Source organism: Amia ocellicauda, chromosome 11 (genome assembly GCF_036373705.1).
Source record: "Amia ocellicauda isolate fAmiCal2 chromosome 11, fAmiCal2.hap1, whole genome shotgun sequence".
Classification (NCBI taxonomy): Eukaryota; Metazoa; Chordata; class Actinopteri; order Amiiformes; family Amiidae; genus Amia; species Amia ocellicauda.
Genome location: NC_089860.1, coordinates 8,378,523 through 8,404,332, shown reverse-complemented (window position 1 = coordinate 8,404,332; position 25,810 = coordinate 8,378,523). Strand labels below are relative to the sequence as shown.

General features: G+C 39.3%; 1 protein-coding gene across 1 annotated transcript; it reads left to right on the top strand.

Annotated features, from left to right (window-relative positions):
- The first annotated feature begins 833 nt into the window (after positions 1–833).
- On the top strand, positions 834–4,020 carry LOC136762765 (neuropeptide Y receptor type 6-like). The gene has a single exon (XM_066716320.1). It carries the CDS (start codon positions 1,046–1,048, stop codon positions 2,180–2,182), a length of 1,137 nt encoding a protein of 378 aa, XP_066572417.1. The 5' UTR covers positions 834–1,045; the 3' UTR covers positions 2,183–4,020.
- The last annotated feature ends 21,790 nt before the right edge of the window (positions 4,021–25,810 follow it).

The window sequence follows — 25,810 nt, the reverse complement described above, 5'->3', positions numbered from 1 at the left end:
GAGTAGCAAATTGTATTTTAACATGCTACTTGCTAAACATTCTACTACAGTTATTTTTTCATTCAACTCAGTTACTACATGGGTTTTGACACCTACTCTAATAATATATTGCATAAAAAAATATCCTTTAATGAATGTTTACCCATTTATACTATACTATACCATACCACTCTGTGAATGTATTTGTTATTTGAGAATTTAACTGGCATTTACTCAACATTGAAAAACACTGCAATTTCACTATGCCCCTTTCCTCCCAGAATCTTAATTGTGTGTAACATCAACCCTGTTGAATCAAAAAACAAAAAGTGTGTTTTTGATCCTCAATTATCCACCTCCATCAATTAAAATCCATCCTCTTTTGCAACAATAGAAAGAAATCTTGCAGCACACTTTAATTTCCCTTTTTTCCCTCTCTCCCTCCCTCCCTCCCTGTGGCCCATGAATAAATTGCTCTGAAGATCAATTGCTAAATGTCTTCTTTTCTCTGCATGAAAATGAGCATCCTCATTTAAATCTAAAAGTAGTTTTCTTTGCTTGTGGAGTAGGTGAGAACAGATTGAGAAAGAAATGTATTATAAACACACAAGACAGAGAAAACATCCAGAAATCTAAAACAAGCATTTGTATTTATAAAAGCAGAAACCAAAATGGTTGACTTGACCTACACATAGTTTTTACTCTTGCAAATGTCTCCATAGCATTGAATAATGAAAGATGTTGCTTGTTTTCACAATTATTACCCCTTGGCTGGCACAATACACTCACTTAAGGTAATGTTTTTATTCTCTTTTACTTTAATTTATTTTTATACTGTCACACTGACAGGTACTCATTGTTCGAAGGAAGCGTCTGGAGACTGTAATGAGCACGAAAAGCCAGAAAGCGAGAGCTTATCAGGGAATGGCAGATGACTGGTAATTACTTCCGATAATCATCTGGAGAATCAAAATGACCAGCCTTGTTGCTTCGAGGATTTAGATGCATTATCGACAACGCCACCAGTGACTTCTCTGTGCATTAAATTATGTAATACTGCTTAGATATGGCTGACATCTTGCATGGCGGCAACGATAGCCTCTCCAACAGGAGCATGGCAGGCCTAGAAAATGGCAGCGATAGCTGGAAGCCTCACTTCTCTGATTATGACTGTCATCCTTCCTTCTATATCCTGCTGCTTTTGGTAGGGGGCTACAGTGTGGTGACCATTGTGGGACTTTTCGGGAACCTGTGTCTGATCGTCATTATCAAGCGGCAGAAAGAAACACACAACGTCACCAACCTCCTGATTGCCAACCTCTCTCTGTCGGACGTACTCATCTGTATCATGTGTATCCCCTTCACCGTGGTCTACACACTAATGGACCACTGGGTGTTCGGGGAGACAATGTGTAAAGTCAGTTCCTTCGTGCAGTGCATGTCCATCTCTGTCTCCAGCTTCTCCTTGGTCTTGATCGCCATCGAGAGGTACCAGTTGATCGTCAACCCCAGAGGATGGAAGCCCAACATCTCCCACGCCTACTGGGGCATCGCATTCATCTGGTTGGCCTCGGCCACTCTCTCGGTACCTTTCCTGGTCTTTTACCACCTAACAGACGAGCCCTTCAGGAACATTTCTGCGCATGTCAGTTTCTTTAGAGACAAGTACGCCTGCACAGACACCTGGCCATCCGAGAGGGATCGACTAGGCTTCACCACCTGCCTGCTGGGCGTCCAATACTTTGCTCCTCTCTGCTTCATCTTTGTGTGCTACCTGAAGATCTTCGTGTGCCTGCGTCGTCGGAGTGGCACGGTGGAGCGGATTCGGGAGAACGAAACACGGCTGAGCGAGAGCAAGCGCATCAACATCATGCTGATGTCCATTGTGGTGGCTTTTGCTGTATGCTGGCTGCCCCTCAACATCTTCAACATCATCTTCGACTGGAACCATGAGACCCTGCAGAACTGTAGTCACAACCTGGTCTTCACTCTCTGTCACCTGGTTGCCATGCTTTCCACCTGCATCAACCCCATCTTCTATGGCTTCCTCAACAAGAACTTTCAGAAGGACCTCAACCTCATGGTGCGTCACTGTAAGTGTGCCGTTGAGCAGGAGGAGTATGAGAACATCGGAATGTCCACCATGCAGACCGACATTTCCAAGGGGTCCCTGAAGCTCAACAATGCTGCGGTGAACAGCTAGGTGGCATCTGTGGCCTGCATTCAGATTACGAAGGGTTCTTCTATCATCTCCACCCGCTACAAATACCACTTGCCTCGCCGGAAGATTCCTGCAAGTGTTGACTCTTCTTTTAGTTTTCTTTTGTGGAAGATTGAGTCATACAGCAGTGGTACTTGACTATTCATTCTCTGATATGAGCTGCAGCACAATGTGATTCCTTGATCTTATTATCTTTGAAATAAGCACATGATATAAAAAGATAACCTAATTAAAATATCTCCAAAAAGACACTGGCAACATTACAATTGGTATTATTATATTGTTACTATATTATAAATGTTTTACTCAATATTGGCCTTGGCCTCTCTATGCCAAATTATTACATTTTTTTTTGCTTTGCAGAATATTAAATAAGAATCTTAAAGGAATTGTGCTGTTTACTGACAATAGAGAGGAACATTTGCTAAATTGGGTTATAAAACAACCCATGCTTCCAAGTATATATATATATGATTGTTGAACCCTTCTTTAAAAACAGCAGACTTGAAGTACAGAGAATAATATATTTATTTAACATGCCCGGCCTGGAAGGCCCCGACATGGAAGCTCCCCAACCTCAGCGGAGTCTCTCCGAACAACAACATGTAACAGCATTTGGTACTGTGGGTAGGGTCCAGTCACGTGCTCCCAAGAAGTGTTGCTTTGAGGTCAGGTCTCTGGCCTTTGGAATGTTTGTAATTGTCTTCCTGGGGGGAGGTGTGGGATGCGGAAACTAGATGGCTTCCCTTAATGTACTCCAAGAAGTCCGGTTCTATGGTCATCATTAACAATTGTCAATCAATCATTATGATGTGACTTCTCCGGCCTCCTTTGGAAAGACACTTAAGTCCACAAACAGACTCTAAACAATTGAGCAGCTGCAGGCTACCTATTCACTGTATGATCCTTTTATCATAGAGAGGAATTTCTAACAGACTTTTGCAAGCCTGATAGATCCAATTTGCTCAGTCTGTATACATGCTATTATTTCTAATGCTTGTATTAATATAAAACATAGTTACTACAAAACACTTATACTGGCTCTTCAATGATTGATACACACACATAATATTTATTAATGTGTGTGTGTGTGTGTGCATGTGTGTCTGTGTGTGTGTCAGAGAAAGAGAGATAGAGTTACATATTGTCTGGTATACAGAGCGATTAGCCAGAAAACATTATTCTCTTTCTAATGTAGCATCATATAATGTGAAGTCTCACATTAGGTGAACTGAGGAAGTGAAAGTGAATGTGAAACAAACTTACTGTAACTATGAGAAGAATGATCCCCTGGTGCCTTCACAGTACTCTTCAAACTTTCAAAGGGCTCAAATTCCTTATTTCCTTTGCAGATGCATCCTTTGCATGTGCTCACATGATAAATGATAGGTGTATTTAAGTGCAATCCATGGATCTATAAACCATTGTAATATTGATGTGTGCAGTTTAAGATTTGTACTGTTTGGGTTTGGTTTTTGTATTTGTTTTATTTGTGGTCTGACTGTAACTCCTGGAAGCATTTCACTTGGTTGGATTCTTCTTCAGACTAGCTGGTCCTTCCTGTCTCTTTAGGCAAACTATGAGCAAACTACCCACTCCATCCTAATTCAATTACATAGACAATTTACCTACAAGGAAAAGCAAGCCATCCATTTAATATGATGTATTTACTGGACTGGGGTGCACTAACTGGGCTGCCTGGGTTAATCATTTACCCTAATTCAATGTGCATAAAGGACAGGGGGTTTATTTACCAGTACATATGTTTTTGGTTATGTACAGTGGGGGAAAAAAGTATTTGATCCCCTGCTGATTTTGTATGTTTGCCCACTGACAAAGAAATGATCAGTCTATAATTTTAATGGTAGGTGTATTTTAACAGTGAGAGAGAATAACAACAAAAAAATCCAGAAAAATGCATTTCAAAAAAGTTATACATTGATTTGCATGTTAATGAGGGAAATAAGTATTTGACCCCTTCGACTTAGTACTTGGTGGCAAAACCCTTGTTGGCAATCACAGAGGTCAGACGTTTCTTGTAGTTGGCCCCCAGGTTTGCACACATCTCAGGAGGGATTTTGTCCCACTCCTCTTTGCAGATCCTCTCCAAGTCATTAAGGTTTCGAGGCCGACGTTTGGCAACTCGAACCTTCAGCTCCCTCCACAGATTTCCTATGGGATTAAGGTCTGGAGACTGGCTAGGCCAATCCAGGACCTTAATGTGCTTCTTCTTGAGCCACTCCTTTGTTGCCTTGGCTGTGTGTTTTGGGTCATTGTCATGCTGGAATACCATCCACGACCCATTTTCAATGCCCTTGGGTTCTCACCCAAGATTTGACGGTACATGGCCCCGTCCATTGTCCCTTTGATGCGGTGCAGTTGTCCTGTCCCCTTAGCAGAAAAACACCCCCAAAGCATAATGTTTTCACCTCCATGTTGGACGGTGGGGATGGTGTTCTTGGGGTCATTCCTCCTCCTCCAAACACGGCGAGTTGAGTTGATGCCAAAGAGCTCGATTTTGGTCTCATCTGACCACAACACTTTCACCTAGTTCTCCTCTGAATCATTCAGATGTTGGCAAACTTCAGACGGGCCTGTACATGTGCTTTCTTGAACAGGGGGGCCTTGCGGGCGCTGCAGGATTTGAGTCCTTCACGGCGTAGTGTGTTACCAATTGTTTTCTTGGTGACTATGGTCCCAGCTGCCTTGAGATCATTAACAAGATCCTCCCATGTAGTTCTGGGCTGATTCCTCACCGTTCTCATGATCATTGAAACTCCACGAGGTGAGATCTTGCATGGAGCCCCAGACCGCGGGAGACTGACAGTTATTTTGTGTTTCTTCCATTTGCGAATAATCGCACCAACTGTTGTCACCTTCTCACCAAGCTGCTTGGCGATGGTCTTGTAGCCCATTCCAGCCTTGTGTAGGTCTACAATCTTGTCCCTGACATCCTTGGACAGCTCTTTGGTCTTGGCCATGGTGGAGAGTTTGGAATCTGATTGATTGATTGCTTCTGTGGACAGGTGTCTTTTATACAGGTAACGAGCTGAGATTAGGAGCACTCCCTTTAAGAGAGTGCTCCTAATCTCAGCTCGTTACCTGTATAAAAGACACCTGGGAGCCAGAAATCTTGCTGATTGATAGGGGATCAAATACTTATTTCCCTCATTAACATGCAAATCAATGTATAACTTTTTTGAAATGCGTTTTTCTGGATTTTTTTGCTGTTATTTTGTCTCTCACTGTTAAAATACACCTACCATTAAAATTATAGACTGATCATTTCTTTGTCAGTGGGCAAACATACAAAATCAGCAGGGGATCAAATACTTTTTTCCCTCACTGTAGTTCATTATGGATATGTTTAATGTTTTTCTCATGTTGCCATTAAATGTGATAAAAAGACATTGCAATATGGGCTGGAATGTATTATCAGGGGTCCTCAATTCCCTCTAAGTGAACAAAAATTGAAATGTGATCTCTGAAATGGTACACTGGTTCTCTGCACTAATTTACAATGAAAATCAGAAGGAATATTTCAGAATTCTGCATAATCTGTTTAATTCACAATGTTGAATTAATTAAGGGAATTCCTTATCATAAACAATTTCAAGCTAAGAAATATACTCTTTTGTTGATTATTTCATTGTAAATAACATATATAATATTATTGTTAAAGACTTCCAGAAACCAAGACTTAACCATGGAATGGAAATATGATCTTTGTTTGTTATAAAGCCACATTGATTTATTTGAGTGGTGGTGGTGGTTTTTTGTTGTTTTGTTTTTTGATCAAGTTTGAAAATACATTTGAACAGAAATTGCATTTTGATTGTGTTAATCAGAATGTTTATCACTGAAAAAAGTTATTCCATTTTGTGTTGGTGGTGTGCGTTGTTTCAAAATGGCCGGATAAGATTGAGGACAGAAAAACTTTTTTTACTGCAATCAAAACACAATCAGGCAAGCTTCAGAACCAGAGCATCAAAAACAGAAGCCCCAAAGCAAAGCAGAGCTAAAATAACTGTAACAACACCACACACACAATTGAGCAGACACACACCAATGGGATCTGGTAGGAGCTTGGCCTATTAGGAATGATGATGATTAAGCCAAGGGGGCAGACCTCATGCAGTTGGAGGTGTTCGTTTCAATGCGTTGATGCTCTGTACTTGTAAACATACTACTTCTAACTAGTGCACAACATTACCATTGTACATTTATAACTGAAACAACTTTTTCTATATTTTTGGAACTTATGATGAAAGACCCCTCATAGTGCCAAGAAATATGTTCTTAGCAGAAACAATAATAATTCCAATGAACAACTAAGGAAGCTTCTGTGAGACTACAGCTACAACTATTATGCTCATGTGCATGTTTATTTTAAACATCTACTACATTAACAATTATGTTGTTTGGTTTAGTTGTTTTTTTGGAATCTGTCATGTTGGATATAAATAACTCAATGAATTGCTGTAATTTGTTAATATCTGACTGTAATGCGCTCAAAGCCAGTATTATAATGTGACCTTTGTAATGTCTTGTTGGCATGGGATGAAAAAAGATACACCCTGAAAGTGCATCTTGAGCTTTGCCAATTATTTTGTAAGACTCTACTGGAATGTATTGTGCAACTGTTTGCTGTTGTCCAAAATTCAGGCTACTGCTTAGTTCAAAAGCTATTTTGATATGTATATCTGTGTATGTTTTGGGGGAGGAAAAAACTAAAGAAGAAACATGCTATTTATAAGATAATTAGTGTCTTGTTACTGAGCAGAATTCATATGAGCTTGTACTACTACTTTGTTAGGTCAGACCCCTGTACAGGGTTGTGTATACAGTATATTAGGGAATCGGTGAACCAGTTATTACGATCATCCAATTTTATATGAAGAAGTTGATTCCACATGGTGTTGCTTTAATGCTGTGCTGAAAGGAAATACAGAAGCAGCAGTATCTGATGTTATGCACAAAACAATTGACAATGAAAAAGATGTATTGTTCATTCTGACTGGAGATTTTAGTGCTCAGTACACATTAAAATGATGTTCCTTCCTCTTTTGTGTAATACTTTGTCTCCTCGGGTCTCCAATGCTGCCACACTGCTCACAAATCATAAATAGTTCATGCGAGCTTTAAAAAAATCTACAAGTCTTTACAGGTTTCCTTATTTTAATTGGAACTTTAAACTGATGAGAAAAGTGACTTCTAAACTCCCAAATAATTCGATGAAACTGCCTTACAGTTGACCACGTCAATCAGACACAACACAGTTAAAAATACACCGATCAGCCATAACATTATGACCACAGGTGAAGTGAATAACACTGATAATCTCGTTATCATGGCACCTGTCAATGGGTGGGATATATTAGGCAGCAAGTGAACATTTTGTCCTCAAAGTTGATGTGTTAGAAGCAGGAAAAATGGGCAAGTGTAAGGATCTGAGCGACTTTGACAAGGGCCAAATTGTGATGGCTAGACGACTGGGTCAGAGCATCTCCAAAACTGCACTCTTGTGGGGTGTTCCTGGTCTGCAGTGGTCAGTACCTTTCAAAAGTGGTCCAAGGAAGGAAAAGCGGTGAACCGGCGACAGGGTCATGGGCGGTCAAGGCTCATTGATGCACGTGGGGAACAAAGGCTGGCCCATGTGGTCCGATCCAACAGACGAGCTACTGTAGCTCAAATTGCTGAAAAAGTGAATGCTGGTTCTGATAGAAAGGTGTCAGAACACACAGTGCATCGCAGTTTGTTGCGTATGGGGCTGCGTAGCCGGAGACCAGTCAGGGTGCCCATGCTGACCCCTGTCCACTGCCGAAAGCACCTACAATGGGCACATGAGCATCAGAACTGGACCTCGGAGCAATGGAGGAAGGTGACCTGGTCTGATGAATCATGAGTTCAAGGTGTTGACCAAATTCCCCAGATCTCAATCCAATCGAGCATCTGTGGGATGTGCTGGACAAACAAGTCCGATCCATGGAGGCCCCACCTCGCAACTTACAGGACTTAAAGGATCTGCTGCTAACGTCAGAGGTCTAGTGGAGTCCATGCCTCGACGGGTCAGGGCTGTTTTGGGACCTACACAATATTAGGCAGGTGGTCATAATGGTATGGCTGATCGGTGAATATACTTTGCATCCCTCCACCGTACCCGAATCTCATTAAGTTTAAACAATCCACTTCAAGTAAATAATTTACAAATTATGAAATGCTCACTTGATCAGGCACACATTATTGAACATTATTATACTCTATTATCTTAATAATTCTCAGTCTGGCTTCCTCCTAGCATGGACACTATGGTCATCTCTTTAAGGGTGGCTTGTTTTTTTATTCATCCCAATGGATTTCATTGAGGTAAAACCCCCTGCATGACATGGAATTCAAAACCACTGATTACAAATTTCCATTAACCTGATTAAGCTATTAAGCTGTAATATGCACGGATCCTACTGTCTGAAAACCACTTTCTTGAAAATGTATCTGTATGATTCAAAATTGTTTGCTGGGTGATGTATGCAGACCCTCTCACAGTTTTGCTGTTTTAAAGCTTGCAGTCATGCCACTTTGAAGTCGGAATTAATGTGTTATATACATCACCTACTCCAAGCATGCAAAGCAAAAACAAAAAGGATTAAACAGAGAATAGTATTAAAATTAAATATAAATGGAAAAGTCATGGAAAACACATAAGAATTCAAACTGAAATTAATTCAGGTACACAAAATGACTTTAATAAGCCACACAATTAGTGGAATGTCTGTGTGCAAAAATAGTAGTTCTTAAAAGTCTACAGTTGGAGTATTCAAGTTGTGAAAAAAATATTAAGCAAAAAAAAGTTTATGCACCATTTTGTAATTTCACAAAATAGGAAGGGTCTGAATAATTTTGCAAGATACTGCATATATATGATCATCAGCACCTATCAGCAACATTGTCCACTGTGTTTCTAATTGTCTTCATGTACCGCCAGTAAAGATTCTTATTTCATCTTTCCATCTTTTATGTCGTCTTTCCATCTCTTGAGATCCATTTAATAGCTTATTTTGTCCATCTTTGATCTTTTCCTCTTTGCAATGTGGCCAGCACATTGTCATTTTAACATTTTTTCTTTTCAATGGTCACATACGTTTGTTTGTGGTCAGATCCATTTATTTGTGTTTTTGTGTCTTTTTATCTCTCTCTCTCTCTCCATCCTCTCCATTCTCTCCATTTAGTTTTCTAACTTTGTAAATGCAGGTAAAGTGAGAATCTTAATAAATATCTGTTGTTATCATTACCTTCATTATTGGACAGTATGATTTTTTTATAGGTGATCATTTGTATTTACTAAGAGGGCTAAAACAGAAATGTGTGTTTGTTTGTCTTAGTTAAAGTAATTATGGGGTAATTAAAAACATATGTTATATAAAAACATAGTTTTAGTTGCTTTCTGTGATGAAGTCATGCAGTGAAAAATAATAATACTCCATTCTCACATTAGAAGAAAAATGACAAGCTGAAAATTAATAGTTACATTTTATTATAGCTGAACTGTAACCTATAAAAATGAACCTCTGATGTTTCTGCTATTCAGAATTCAGAGAATAACCTTTTGCTTTTATTACATTCCCAATTGGCTGTATTCACATAAAAAGAAAAGAAAAAAGCAAGCCAAATTTTAGATTTTTGATTTCAATGTGACATCATGTATTCTTGAGACTTTCGGTATGTAGAATTAGGAGTAACAAGTTTAGACATTGCAAGAAAACAGTTTCCTCAGCTAACCAGAGCTGTACAGAGTGAGCAATCCACAAAAGAGACACATTTACTTTGAAGCCTGCATGTTCTTGCATTTATAGTGACAGGATCTGCATTTTGCTATTCTGTTTAGGAAGAAGAGAAGCACGCTGCAAGACTTTAATTAGTGCAATTTCTCTGCTACCAAGGTAACATCACCACCCCCCCTCCCTCTCAACCAAACAGCAGGTGTAATATATTCATAAAGCCAAGGAAAATCTACTTTAAAAGGTTCAGTTGAAATACATTTCCCTATATTCTGCGAGATTTGTGCCCTAAAGTTGAATGTATTTCGTTTTTACCGATATGCACAAATGTTATCACCAGCTTCTCTTTCCCTTTGTGTTTATTGCAGTCCCGATGGTCTCTAAAATGTGGATTCTACAACGGACAGAAGTCTTTTCCTTTTTGAGCTGTGCTTGAATAGTAGAGCTGCAGGTCTCACTTTAGCTTAGAGCAAGGGTTAGAAAAAGGTTGAGATTCATTAAAGAAATCCCTGCTGTTCCGTTGTGTATCCAGGCTGGAGCTGGCTGAGATCTCCAGGAATAGCTTCCGCAGCTCCTGTACTGACTTAGAGAAATATATGCAGGCCTGGGGGGAAGAACAATGGCAATGGAGGAATGGAGTAGAGATTAAGATATATCTGAAGGGGAGGCTCAGTTTGGGGTTTACACGAATTCCAGTTTTATTTATGAATCCACTGAATGATGCCTTTGCATAATGTATGTATTCTTTCCCTGTTGGTAAAAAAATATATATTCTGCTTATGATAATAATAATAATAATAATAATAATAATAATAATAATAATAATAGATGGCCTTCTTGCTGGCCATGCACCAGTACTTGATGTATAAAACAACAGTACACAAACAGAGATAGACGGAGAGAAATATCAGGTAATGAGTCGGAACAAGTGAGAACATTCTTATTAATGGCAAATGCCGGCTTGCACACCCCAAGAACAGAGGGGTTTGAACAAGGGGATCTTGTTCATTAACAAGTGCCTACGCCATATCTGTTATTTATTGTGAACAGATGAGTCACCCACACCACTTTAAAATGATGACAGGGACACCCCCAGAACTATTTGATGTGATTATGGTGTTTCTATGCAACCTTTAAAGAAAAATAATAATAATCAACATGGTATTGTGGTGGTGCTCATACGGTTTCTTTTGCGGACATCTGGGGGGACTTGAAACAGTAACAAAGAAAAGAGGATTATTTTAGTTGACACACAATACTAAGGGGTTTAGGAAAACTAAAACAATGCAGTATAGTGTAATTGTGCCACTCACTGCCTGATAAATATGTCCTGGAGAGAAATAGAGAGAAAAGGTTCAAACCCTTAATTCATTAATGAATTGATTGATTAATTTTAGAACTAGCAGGTGATAAGATAGATCCTGAAGAAAGTTTTCTGTTTTTGTGAAGAGGGGCCGTGCTCTTGGATTGTTCACAGGCTAAGGCTCAGCTTGTAAAATGGAAAGAAAAACAATGCAGCAGACAAATTGAATGAAGCAGGAGTGGAGTGTGTAAGCTTGTAAAAACCCTTATGGTTCATTTAAACAGCAAGTGTGATTATCAATGGCCACAAGCTGTCACATTGATGCAGGCTGGCAGTGTTGTGTGAAACATCGCTGGCAAATCCCTGGCCAACTACCAGAGGACGGATGCTGAATTCCTCTCTGCTTCACTGGATGAATATTTTGACATGCTGCAGATTGCCCAGAGAGGATTATATACCTAGCCTAATGAGTTTTTTCAATCTAAATCTGTTTCACGGAAAAATCGCTAAATTATGATGCTATCCATTATGTTATAAGGAAGTCTTTGTTTGAGGAAACTGTCGTTTAATAGCTCATAAATTGTTTTATTTTCTTTTAAACCCTTTTTTGTAAGAGCCAAGAAATTGAATCTCTTTTTCTAGATTTAAATATGTATAATTCAGTAGTATTTTTCCCCCTGCTGTTTCTTTGCCTATTTGAGAGGATATCCTTTCAAAGATGGTATCGTAGCAATTATGAGAGGAATGTGAGGTATTCTGAAACCCATTACTACATACATATGTGCCACACTCTTAAGCCTTCTCACATAATTTCCTGTCATTCCAATTGGGAAGAATCTTGTTAAAATATATAGTTTTATGTAAACTGCTCCTTTTTAAAAGATATTCAAATAAGAAAATGCTATTCTCCATCATATTTGTGCTGCACTGCCATTCAAGTTTTGAGTTCTTGTTAAAGCAACTGTAAATCATTCTGCTTATTCTCCCTCAAGAAACATGGCTGTTTGGATATTTTATGAAGTAATGATAAAATATGGAAAAAACAGGAATGAAATCCCTGCGGTTCAGTCTTTAATCTAAAGCATAAGTACAAACTGTGAAAAGGCAAGACAGAACACTGAAAAGATTATGGGGGAAAAAACAGCAATTTAGGAACCATTAGTTTCTTGATTTTGTATTGTTTAAATCGAAAGGTAGAATGCAGAAACATCTACCTAGGAACTCAGTGAGTGATATTCAAGAAACAAGATGTGGGCTCATCTAGCAGGACTTCTGTGAGGAACCAAATTATTATTCTGTGCCGATAAGTAGGAAAACTAATTTTCTGCTCACTTATTTTTAATATTCTTTAAATTGTTTTTTTGGAGCCCCTTCACAGGAATATTGCTGGTCTCTGGGTGTATATGTCATCCACCAGCATTTGCTGACTGTTGTGAAGCGCCTAAAATCTCATTTCCAAAGAGAGCTGGAGTGGAAATAAAAATCATTAGCAGACCCTGATGAAACCCATTTCTTGTTTGTGTACAGCGGCCCATTCCCCACGGAAATAACTGTCAGCTTTGCTCAAAAGGCAGAACAATTAAATCTTAATCAAAAGCAATTCCAACCATGGAAAAAACAACAACTATACTGTGAAGTTTTTAATTTGCTACTTTAACACATCCCAACTCATTGTACTCTTTGTTCAGAGGTCTCAAAGCACTAATGGTTTATTTTGTTGCTGGTGTGGGTCAACAGGGAAGATGCACTGTTGCAAACTGATGTTTAAGCACAGGAACATTACACCTTATGATTTTCATAACATTAGAGTAGATGAATACTTAATGACTTGAACATAGCCAAGATTATTAATACATACCTTTACAGTAACCTAATGTGACCCATCTGCATGTGAGTAATATGCCTCTCCAACCTCTTACGTTTCCTCCGATCTGTAGATATGTAGATATCCTTCCGTTTGGTACTGATGGCGGAAGTATAATGGTAGTTCTGTGGATCAGCTTATTTTGCCTCCCCAGCAGCACATCAGCACACACTGCGACTGTGATGCTGGCTATAGGGATCAACCATAGCATGGTCTCCACCCTCGTTATTCCAGTCTCTTCCTCTCATAATCTTCATCCGCAGCATCCTCCCATAGCAAGGCATGCTGATCCAGACCACAAGACGATGTCTGGTTGAAGGTTACTGGTGGCAATTTCAGGTGGAAATATAAATCATCGACCAACATCTACCAGCATTTTCCAATCTGTAGCAGCTTCCAGTGGTCCTAGTCGTGGTTTTGTTTTCTTAACTTTCTTTGGTGGTTGCTCCCCTGGACAGAGAAATGTTTTCAGTTGCATGTAATGTTTTGAAAGTTATACTTTCAATATTCATCCATGCATATCAATCCTTAGCTAGGTTTTCCCGCTGGCCAGACATATTGGGGATTATATGAGAGCAGGCTGGAATTCAGCCCATGTTTAATTCAAGCTGTGAAATAATAATAAATAAGCAACCCAGACCCTTATTTCCAACCTGCATAGACAGCTAAGCTATGAGGTAGGGTTTACATTTACGATAAGGCTACGAAGGGGGTTGATTTATGAAAATAGCCTCTCAGCACAGCAGTGTTGGAACACCAATTTCCTTTTTAATAAACACTTGTGATTTACAAGTAGGGGACACAAAAGCCTGCAACTTTTCATCATTTGTGTGTGGGGAGGGATGACAGCAAGAGCACTTTGTGACTTTGAAAATGTGTGTTTCAGTCATGAAGAAGAGCCTGCTTCATCAAGTGTGAGTTAGTCCAACATAAGCCACTCATACCTGCTGAATAAGTGCATCTTATAGGGGCTTCAATAATCGCCCAGCTGTATAAATGGGTAATTGTATGTAAAAATAATGTGATATACTGTAACAATTGTCAGTCGCCCTGAATAAGGCTACACAATGTCATTTTCCACTGCATCTCAAGCAAATTTAGCAGCTGATGCTTACAATGAACTGCTACCTTCCTTTCTCTCCTACTCTGGCTCTTCCCAGTTTCCCATTGAATGGCTTCATTGACTTTCAGGTACACTTTCCGCAGAAATACGCAGTGTCAGCGTGACACGACAGGGAGCAGGATCGAGATGTAACAAGGCTTCACCGTATCTGTAGGCAAGTCATTTTCTTTGTCATCCATAATTCATAACAGAACCATAGATAAACACTGGAGGTGATAAATGCAAGTCACAACTGTTCATCCCTGAAGAGCACGCATTTAATTCCTGGGTTAAATTGATCTGTGGAAAGTTCTTCCCTAGTAATAGCAAAATGAGAACCTATTATAGACTGGAAAAGAAACATTTTGCTTTTCCAGTCCCTCTGGATTAGTATATATATTTTAATGTATGGTAACTGCCAGTCCTGTGAAACACTCCTATCGTCAGCAGGATTATCTCAAAAAATGTTTTACATGTATATTCATGTAGAAGAAGACACAATGTTATTTAAAGTGACTGGACAGTCTAAGTGACTCATCCTACAGCCAATGATGAAATTAACTCACAAAACTGAAAGACGACAGTACTCCGTGCCCTGGAGCTCATGATGAGCCTAGGAACTCTTCAGCAACTCCTCAGAGGAGGGGGTTGTCAAAACCCTTAATGATGGAGTTAATGTCACACATGCAGCAGTCAACAGGCCACGTTGTCTTCGTGTCTTGGTTCCACCTGATCCAATTAACTTTTCCCACTGCTGGTGTTGGTGATTCAGAGAGATCTATGTTGCATTGTGACCTCCCAAGACTGGAGTTCTAGCACTATCAGAAATTATATAAAATTCAACGTGAGCGGCTTGAACGAAGATACATGATGTGTAGGCGATGACACCAAGCTTTAAAGACAGGTCTTAACATGAGTAAACTGATCGAAAGGGCCACTGTGCTCATTTAGGAATCCACACAATTTTTCCTTCTGTGTAACCTCTCCTCCTGTCCTCCTGCTTAATGAATCCTGCTGTGTAAAAAACAATGAACCCTCACAAGGCCAGATTTGCTACCTGACCCCCCTCCCTCCAGCCTCCAGTCACCAGAACCCAGGGAGACCCATTTAATTAACACCCATAAAGGCTTCACAAAGGGCAATGAAAACAGGAAGCTCTTTGCATGGGACACGTCAAACAGCCTTTCATTGCAAATGCTATTTCCAAGGTCGTGTGCTAACGCTGGCTGACTGAGAATTAATTAAGGATTACCTGTAACTTGGTAATTGTCAGGGCCAATGAAGGCATCCGGTGCTCCCAAGAGAAACAGAGATTTTATATTTTATTTTTTATATACACATGTTCTCAAATATCACCAGTTAGGTGAAAAGATTGCAACCATTTCTACATACCTCTATTCCATTAATACAAGCAGGCTTACGACCAAGGTACATTTGTCACAACACTCAATTGTATCTGGACTCTTAAATTTGACAGTTATGGGTAAAAACACAATTTTCCCAAATACGATATATTAATGAAAATCCTGGGTCAACACACAAATACTATAAGGTACAATGGGGAGAAATCCCACTACTGGCTGCAATGACTGCTGCAAATGACTGCTGTTTCATCGATGGCCAGTGAAATATTATGCTTTTCCTCACACTGCACAGCATGTAGTGCAGCCATGTAAGCTGGTCCCTGCAGTCACTTCCTGATTATCCTTTCTAGTCTATTCCAGGGGTGCACTGTGGGATTGAGGTCAGGACTCTGAGTGAGGAATGAATTTGATTCTCTCCATGAACCAGATTTGTAACATTTTGTCAATATGGGGGTAGATACACAGTCCCCCATGATCAAATCCAATCAAAAGCTGGCGGCACATTCTTGTGTCAAATATCACAATATGTACGGGTGGTCACGGTGTCTCTTAAAAATAATTGTACTAAAAATGACACATGACCTCAGGTACAATCCATTACTGGTGAAGCGAGGAATTTCTCATTCATTGTGGCAATCAAGGGCTTGTTTCTCAAACGTTCTTTTAGGCACAGTAGTCCAGGACTAGTGTGAAACGAGGTCTGCGAAATCAGCTATACAAGAACAGTGACCAGAATTTTGGGAAATGGACCATAAGCAATGTGGAGAAATTAGCATTCTTGAAAACCTTCTTGTTGTCTTGTTGAAAAAAAATATTTTCACCACCATATTCCACATTCCAAAATCCACATTCAGCAAACCATAGTAATCCTGTGTATTTAAAAGAAAACAGGTACTGTAGACATGAACCTGGGTAATGATTCATATAAGCAATTGTAATTGATGATGACTCTTCAGCTCTATTTTCCAATGAAAGAAATGATGTGGTCTTTGGATTCGGCGAACTCTCTGCCTAATAAAGCCCTGGACAGTCATTGCCTGCTTGTCTGTCTCACTTTACACAGGCAGTTTGGCTCTCCACTGTAAGAAGTATCTTTGTGCGGCTCTGGAAATCAGGTTTGATTGTATTCAGCCTCTTTTTATTTAATTTGCCATTCTCTTTGATTTGATCTCACCCAAGCTGCTAACCTAAAGACTGTCTCTTGTCTTTCTTCAAACACGAATGTATGACAGCACAGAGAATAAAAACAACACAAAGGAATAAACATAATTGAAGATTGTGGTGTTTTTTCAGTAACACTTTAAAATTAGTCTCCCTAATCACAGTGTATTTACATAGTAGGTACTCAGTAATTACATCTGTACTTACTGATATGAAAAGTGTATTTGCGCATTATAACAATGTACTAATGTGAAAGATGATTAATGGTGTAAGAACACATTTGTAACTGTAATTTGTAATTGTAAGTTTTTTCTTAAATGCACATGTGATTACATATACTGTTTCACACATTACATTGCTATTCTACCTAACATCATACCCCTCTTTTCCTAGTAAAGCAACCGGCTGATTTGACAGGTTTCCATCCTCCCTCCTTCTCCACTGTGGAGGAGCACCATTTGCATTCCTTATGCCTTGTCCGAGGATTGAGGTGCTACATGGCTCTTACCAGAATCAGACTGAACAGCTGTTACAGAGCTCGGTGTCTAGGAAAGGCCTCATCTAAAAAGTGCTTGTCTTGTTGGATAGTGAGCACCATTGCCATGACCTGTAAGTCCGCTTGAGCATCTGGTGGTGAATTCAAACACAGCTTCAACCTGGGCCCTTTATCCTGGAGTCTCCTTATCTGAGGAGTGAGCTGAGCTATGCCACATACATTATTGTGATTTCACAGACTTCACAGGACAGGCCTCTTCCATTGGTACTTGCTTCAGTTGAGCATCGGTACTCTCTATTGGGTTCCTGCTCATGATGATCATATCCTTTGTTTCAGGTGAGTCTCAGGCCAACCTGGTGGGTTACCTGCTACTGATTATGTCTTTGTCTCATTGGTTGCCATGTGTCCTTGCAGGCCACAGGCCTCGGACGTGGCTTCACTGGGCTTCTGTCGACTGTCCTCCCTCGCTACTGCTTGGTTATTCTGAATCCCATAGCCCCTTTGGGAGCAATATTTGACTTGAAAGATTAGGCTGCATATGCAACCTTGGGTATCTGAAAAAGAAAATGGCTCCAAAAATTGCGATTTTTCATGTAAGCCTTTGGTTTATGTCAAAAAGTCAGTGCAGTCTGTACTTATAGATGATGGGGTGGGAAGGGGGGGCTCTTTGTTATAAGTTCTCAGCACTTCCCATTGTGTGCAGCGATGCCGCATTGTCCCTTTGGGAGCTATTGTCTTTTTTAGATAACCAAGATTGCATATGGAATGTAATGTTATCTGCCCTGACAAAGATAATATTAACCGGCAGATAAATAAATTATTACGTATGCAAGTCATGTTTCATGGAACATGAAAGATGCCACCCCTCAGAAATCTTTCAGAAGGGGGTGGATGAATATTTGATAGAATTTCTTATTCACCCAAAATGATGCTGATTAAATTGTTGTGCCCTGCAACTGGCTTATAATTACCTACAGCAGCACAGTGTCTTGTGTGCCACAGATGAGGCTCTAAATTAAATATTTGTGTGGGCTCATCAAGGTCTCTTGCCTGGTATTTGAGGCCATATCTGTGCACACTGGAGAAAAATCTACAAAAGAAAATGTATTATGTCTGCATACTTTAAGGCTCCACTTTATGAGTGTATAGCATGCCTGCCTAACTAGTAGGAGTCCCTGAGAATGTTTCCTAGCTGCATGAAGGCCTCCCCAAGATGTTTCCACTTGCTTTGATCTACAGCTTCCCTTTTCCATGTCACACCTGCAAGGTTTATGATTTCATCTTCCCATCTTTTATATGGTCGTCTTTTAGGATTTTTTAATCTCTTCATATCCATTAAATAGCTTCATTTGGCCAGCTTTGATGTATTCTTGCAGTGTGTCCGGCCCATTGACATTTTTCACTTTTTCAATTATGTCACATATTTTGGGTTGTTCCCTGATCCATTCATTCATTTTTCTATCTCTTCTTGTTATTCCAAGCATGTACCTTTCCATGCTCCTTTGTGTCATCCACAGTTTCTGTATCACTTTTGCAATTAAGTGTCAAGGTTTCACAGCCATATGTGAGCACTGGTAGTATGCATTGATCAAATTTTTTTTTTTTCAGGCAAGTGGATTGATTTCCTTTCAGCAGTGTGCTGTTTTTCCAAGCGTACTCCATCACATTTTCATTCTTATTTTGATTACAGGGCTGTAAATCTGCGAGAATAAAATAAATAGATTGTGCAAAAAGGCATCCTTTTCTTATAGTGTTGAATTAATGTAGTTACTATTTGTTTATTCCTCTCTTGAAAACATTGGAAATGGTTTTAGTTTTTTCCTTCTCAAGGTCATAGTCTCCTACTCTCATGAAATAAAATGTACAATCCTGCTCCACCAGATTTTTGTTTTACTGTTGAATCTGAGCCACCAGGTTAAAGGGTCACTGTCTGCCCGTGGCAGAGAATTACTAATCAATCAATCATTGTTGTTAGTGAGCACTATTACCACTTCCCAGAGTGTTGTGATAAAACATGAATGAAAGAAACATTTAGGAAGAGCAGAAGAAGCGCAATAAAAGTATTTCAAGCCATTGAGATGCAAAATTAATTGAACTGATGCCAAAAAGACTACATAGAACCACAGATGAAAAGCACACAAAGTATTTCAGTTTACAAGTTTCCTTGCAAAGTTTAAGGAGTTTCTGAATACCTGTGATATTTTGAACATGTTTCAATCTCGTTTTAAAAAGGAACATAGCGCTATAACAACCACCACAAAAGTTACAAATGATAGAATCAAAGCACTTGACTTTGAACAGCATTATGCTGCTTTTCTAAGACATTTCACACGGTTGATCATTAAATAATGATGCAGAGATTCTCGGATATAGGCCTTTTAAGTAAAACTGAGTATAAAGTTGTGTACATATTGATGGTATGACTTCAGACAGGCTTGCAATAAATACTGGAGTACACCAACGTTCCATTCTTGGGCCTTTATTGATCACTACCTAAGTTCACATCTATATGCTGTGTGATGCAGTGCCTGGTGGCACAGTGAGAGACCGCCCTGGAGGTGATCTACCCAGAGAAGCAGCTGACACTATGCTGCTCGCTTACTGGATTTCCCCTTGATAAATCAATTATTTGCATAAATTAGTTACACTATACCATGCTGCTTTGAGTTTAGTCACCAATTCTGGGTTACTCTTTCATTAAACATTATATGAGTTAGCAGGATGAACATCTTTAATTAAACAACAACAGACACACTGGTGTATTTTTATGTATAAGGCTATTCTGGGGCAGTTGCAATCTTATATAAGCACCTTACTCACTATACCACTCTACCTTTTACATTTGTGTTACTTGGTGTAGACTGCTTTTTTGGCCAGGGCTCACTTAATGTGACTTCTCTGGTTAAATAATGGATTTTTTATATATATATATATATATATATATATATATATATATATATATATATATATACACTCACCTAAAGGATTATTAGGAACACCTGTTCAATTTCTCATTAATGCAATTATCTGACCAACCAATCACATGGCAGTTGCTTCAATGCATTTAGGGGTGTGGTCCTGGTCAAGACAATCTCCTGAACTCAAAACTGAATGTCTGAATGGGAAAGAGAGGTGATTTAAGCAATTTTGAGCGTGGCATGGTTGTTGGTGCCAGACGGGCCGGTCTGAGTATTTCACAATCTGCTCAGTTACTGGGATTTTCACGCACAACCATTTCTAGGGTTTACAAAGAATGGTGTGAAAAGGGAAAAACATCCAGTATGCGGCAGTCCTGTGGGCGAAAATGCCTTGTTGATGCTAGAGGTCAGAGGAGAATGGGCCGACTGATTCAAGCTGATAGAAGAGCAACTTTGACTGAAATAAGCACTCGTTACAACCGAGGTATGCAGCAAAGCATTTGTGAAGCCACAACACGTACAACCTTAAGGCGGATGGGCTACAACAGCAGAAGACCCCACCGGGTACCACTCATCTCCACTACAAATAGGAAAAAGAGGCTACAATTTGCACAAGCTCACCAAAATTGGACAGTTGAAGACTGGAAAAATGTTGCCTGGTCTGATGAGTCTCGATTTCTGTTGAGACATTCAGATGGTAGAGTCAGAATTTGGCGTAAACAGAATGAGAACATGGATCCATCATGCCTTGTTACCACTGTGCAGGCTGGTGGTGGTGGTGTAATGGTGTGGGGGATGTTTTCTTGGCACACATTAGGCCCCTTAGTGCCAATTGGGCATCTTTTAAATGCCACGGCCTACCTGAGCATTGTTTCTGACCATGTCCATCCCTTTATGACCACCATGTACCCATCCTCTGATGGCTACTTCCAGCAGGATAATGCACCATGTCACAAAGGTCGAATCATTTCAAATTGGTTTCTTGAACATGACAATGAGTTCACTGTACTAAACTGGCCCCCACAGTCACCAGAAAGGGGGTCAAACACAGTATTAGTATGGTGTTCCTAATAATCCTTTAGGTGAGTGTATATATATATTTATTTATTTATTTTTAATAAAAAAACAAGAAGCAATAACATAGTTAAAGTGGATCAATCCAAAATAAACACACTAAAGAAACCATCACTGATTTCAATAATGCAAATATGCATCGTATGAGCAACACGGACAGTGGGGAAATTTAACGCTAGAGAGAACAGATGCGTGTACTTTGATATATATGAAAGGACTTCTCAAACACCAACTGCTGGAGAGTTTGTGAGAGTGCGAGTGTGACAAACTAAATATAATTTGACATGGTTTTGACAAGAAGCCACTTTCTTCTAATCATAAATGTAACCGCTATGATGTACAGGTTTGTAGTTTGCTATTAGTGGGTGGGCCAAAGTTTTGATTTAATCCGGCCCCACGTCTCTTTAAACACTATCCTGTGGCTTTCCTTCCCCTGCTAATGGAATAATTATTCTCCTCTGAAAATATAACCCACACAGCAACATGGAGAGAGAGAGAGAGACAGAGAGAAAGCATAGTATATATCTACTACACTATGGTATTCCAAAAGTGGGACTGTATATAGCATTCTCAGTAGAACTAAAAATACTGTTTAGAAACCTTGAGTGTAATACATAATGCACTTTATTTTCTGTACCTAGCCATTATCCAGTTGATGAGTGAATTCTGTGGGAATTTAAAAATAGCTCCTCGCTACAGAGATGTGCAGACCATCAGACTCTACTATAATGCATAAGGAGAGCTGTGTGAATCAGCTGACCAAACCATTTAGTAGACAAGAACAGTCAGTTACTCACAAGTCTCTAGTTTGCCCCTTTTTCTACTAAATCACAAAAAATGTCCCTATTTCAATACTAATCCATTTAAACCACAAACTTTAACTGGCAGCACAAAGAGTAGCTACTACTCTCTAATCTCTCTCTACTTTACTGAATCTGTGACAAGAACTGTCTACCAACCCATTCAAGTCTCTACTTGTAGTGCTGTGTCCACTTGCTTGCTCAAGTGCTTAATTGGTTAATAGATCAGCCAATGAGGTGAAAGCATTCTTCACATTCTGATCCTGCTCAATCAGCCAGTGAGCCTCACTCGGGAAAACAGACCCAAATCTTTAATTAAACTGCACTGGTTCACAAAAACAAACAATAAACATTCACCATATGTGTGTCTATATAGATTGTTTTGCTTATTGGGAAACACAAACTGAAGCTTCAAGCATTTAACAGAGCTGTGCGAACAGGGTGGTTGTGTAAATCTACATTTAAAACCAATACAACTGCTGCGTCTTAAAAATAAAACCTGATAGATTTTCAGTTTCATCAATTTTTTGGTACATAAAGTTTGAACATACTGTGCCACGAACACACTGCAACCCAGGAGCCCAATATTGCTGAGAGATTAGATAAGACATGCAGAGGCTCTAAAGATGTACTTTGTAAATTGCTTTAATATGTTTTTGCATTACACAAAGCACACATTATTCCTGCCATTAGTCCTGTTCTACCTTGTTTCGCTGAAATTTGCAATATTCCTGAGCTTAATAATATCATTTTCAGACTATGATCATCTCTACTAACGAATTAGTCTAGAGTCATTTGCTAGTGTTTTTTGGTTTTATTTGTATGTGTTATGTTTTTTAATTATACCACTACACATTCAACTTCTCATTTCAGAGCTTTCATTACTACATGCAATCCCAAAAGCAGTGTGATTTCCTCAATATTAAAAACATTTACGCACAAATATATGAGTTATAGTTCCCATCCTGAAGAGAAATTCATTAAATGCAAATCCCTTCCCTCCAGAGAACTGTAGATGTCTTGATCTATTAATTCCTCACAACCAAAAAGTCATTTGATTAGCTTGGATTTTGTAATAGGGAAAGTCGGTACTCCAGAGTCCAATTACCAGTGGTCCTTGACTGCCTTCACAGTTGTAGTTGAAGAATGGAGAGGTCAGATCTGCCTTGTTCCTCATTGTTAGCTTTTATCTAGACCTTCACTGCAATACGTTGGGAAGTTAAATGAGGGAAAAGGCTCAAACAAAGGTTGCTAGCCTCAAATCCTTTATAATCCAATCACTTGAAGAAATCCACTTCACAGCAACTAGGTCCTGGAAAGCAACAGCAAACGAACATGCAATCTAGACTGAACTGAAATTATTGGGAACAGATTTATTCACTGCTTCTCTATAAAAATAGTTCAAGTCTGAGGTCACTCAGTTGGATGTTCTGCTCAAGAAACAAATGTGACAAAAATACTTTAAAAGACTTTAAAAGAACTACAAGAAATCTCTGAGTGATGTCTGTATGGTGAAATCCACAGGGTTGTACATTGATTGCACAATGTTCTAAGTTGCTGGTATGAAAGCTGGAACCGTGGTTTGTGGTGGAAAACCCTCCCAGCTAATCAAATAACATTGTGGCAACTGTGACGCACTGACAGGCAGTGCAGTGTTGGACCGCCCCATGAGGCTATAGCACTCACCAGACCCAGGCGGAGGCAATCTACCTGCTCCATCACTGGCTTGATCAATTAAACAAGGATGAGTCCGTTTCCTGTTGTGGAGAGGCAGGAGGAGAGCCAGGGAGGAGAAGCGGAGAGTTTTGTGGCTGTGCTTCAAGAGAAGAAAGATTATTTTGGATAACAAACTGTGCATGGACTTTATGACTTCAACTAAGGGTTATGGACTTGGATTGTTTGCCATTTGTGTTTATTAATTACATGTGTAGGTAGGACACCATGACCACACTTAGTTTAGGGTTTGTTTACAGTTTTCTGTCTGTCTATTTTGCACACATTACATCATTTGTCATTGAGCAGACTTTTATCCAGGGCATTTTACTGGAGCAATCTAAGTGAAGTCTAAGTGAAGTTCAAGCCCCCCACTCAGGATTTGAACCCACAGACTTCCAGTTATGAGTCCAGAGCGCTGCCACAGAACTGCCATAGTCTGAGGACAGTGGTACAATAAACCCACTTTTGCACTCTTGGTCTCCTAAATCCCCACCTGAGATCGACGGTACTGGGTCCAACCCGCCATGATACCACACAGCATTGAAATAAAGTGCACAAAAGACTCCAGGGGAAGTAGATGTAAATAACTACATTCAAGAGGAACAAATTCACAAATTACGAATTCAATATACTGAGATTAAACAGATTAACTTAAAAAAGTTAAATTAAAAAATAATCTTACAAATTATTCTCAGTATTTGCATGCAATACAGTTGCACTATGTGCCGACAAGCTATGTGCTGTTTTTTGTGCAACAAGTGGAAATTAACATCTGTTTGGTAATTTTTCTCACATCATCCTTGTCACAAACAAAATAAAATCAAACTAAAGAACAATTTTTTCTAGACGAAATCTGTTAGCTGGGCTGCTGCTTAATTATGTTCATGTAACTATATGTGATGAATGCTTGTAATGCTATTAAACACTAAACCCCTGCTACAACAACTAACATCATGTGTATTGGTGTTGTACTGTCACTGAACATCATTCAAATATATAAACCTGATCATAGCCTATGCTGTGTAAACCGTTTGCTGATACTAAATAATTGGTGCTGAACTCATTTCACAGTTGGTGTTTATATTTGGCTTGAGGGATGCCATCCACCCCCACGATAAAGACAAACTTTTAATCCAGTCATGGTTATTTGATTTTATTGTACCTTTCAGCTACTATCTAAACTGATTTAAATTAGCACTGTAACATGAGCACAAATACCCAAAATTGCTTAGCTCCTCCACTTTAGCCTGATAGCAGGTCTATAAAAGCCACACTTCTAGGATCAAGTCTATTTTGCAATACACCACTTTCAAATTGAATTCGTTCTTCATGGGCCTTCTTTCTTCACGATATATACAAATGGACAAAAATAGAAGCTCGATTGTAAAATTGTACAGTATGTAACTTACAGACTTTAGTAGGTTGGATAGATCGTAACACCTTTAATATATATGTTTTAATGTACGTGTCGTTTAATTAACAAATTTCATGACTTCGCACCCCCCGGTGGCATATCTCTAGCCATACCTGGAGCAGCTATCTATGTCCAATTACCAAAGTTCTTATAATCTATTGGGCCCGTGCAGAGAGAGAGAGCTGTAGTGAGATCCCCGTGACAAAGTCCAGCATTGCTTACAATTTGACAGATTTGTTGGTGTAAACAGCTGAAATGTTTGTCCTTTTAATCACTTTTCATAGAGGAATTAAGTTGATATTGCATTCAAATATTTATTTCAATCAAAATGTAGACCTTCTTGCTCAGAGCAGAAACCATTACAGTCTCCAGCAAACCAACACCAAGCAATCAACAAGTACTGGGTTTCTAATTGTTGGGTCACAGTTTTCATGCAGTCTGGGTGTCCATTCTGCTTCCTGGAAGCATCCTGAAACCTGGATTCAGACAGAGTTCAATCTAAGCACCGCTCAGAGTTGTAATGACTCAAGTCACATTTTTTGATGACTCGATTCGACTCAAGTCACTGATGTCAAATTACTCGACTCGACTCGATTCCCTGTTAGAAAAGACTCCACTTATAT

What these genes read in the sequence shown, in the direction of transcription:
- LOC136762765 (XM_066716320.1), top strand. Translation starts at nt 1,046, where the DNA reads ATGGCTGACATCTTGCATGGCGGCAACGATAGCCTCTCCAACAGGAGC.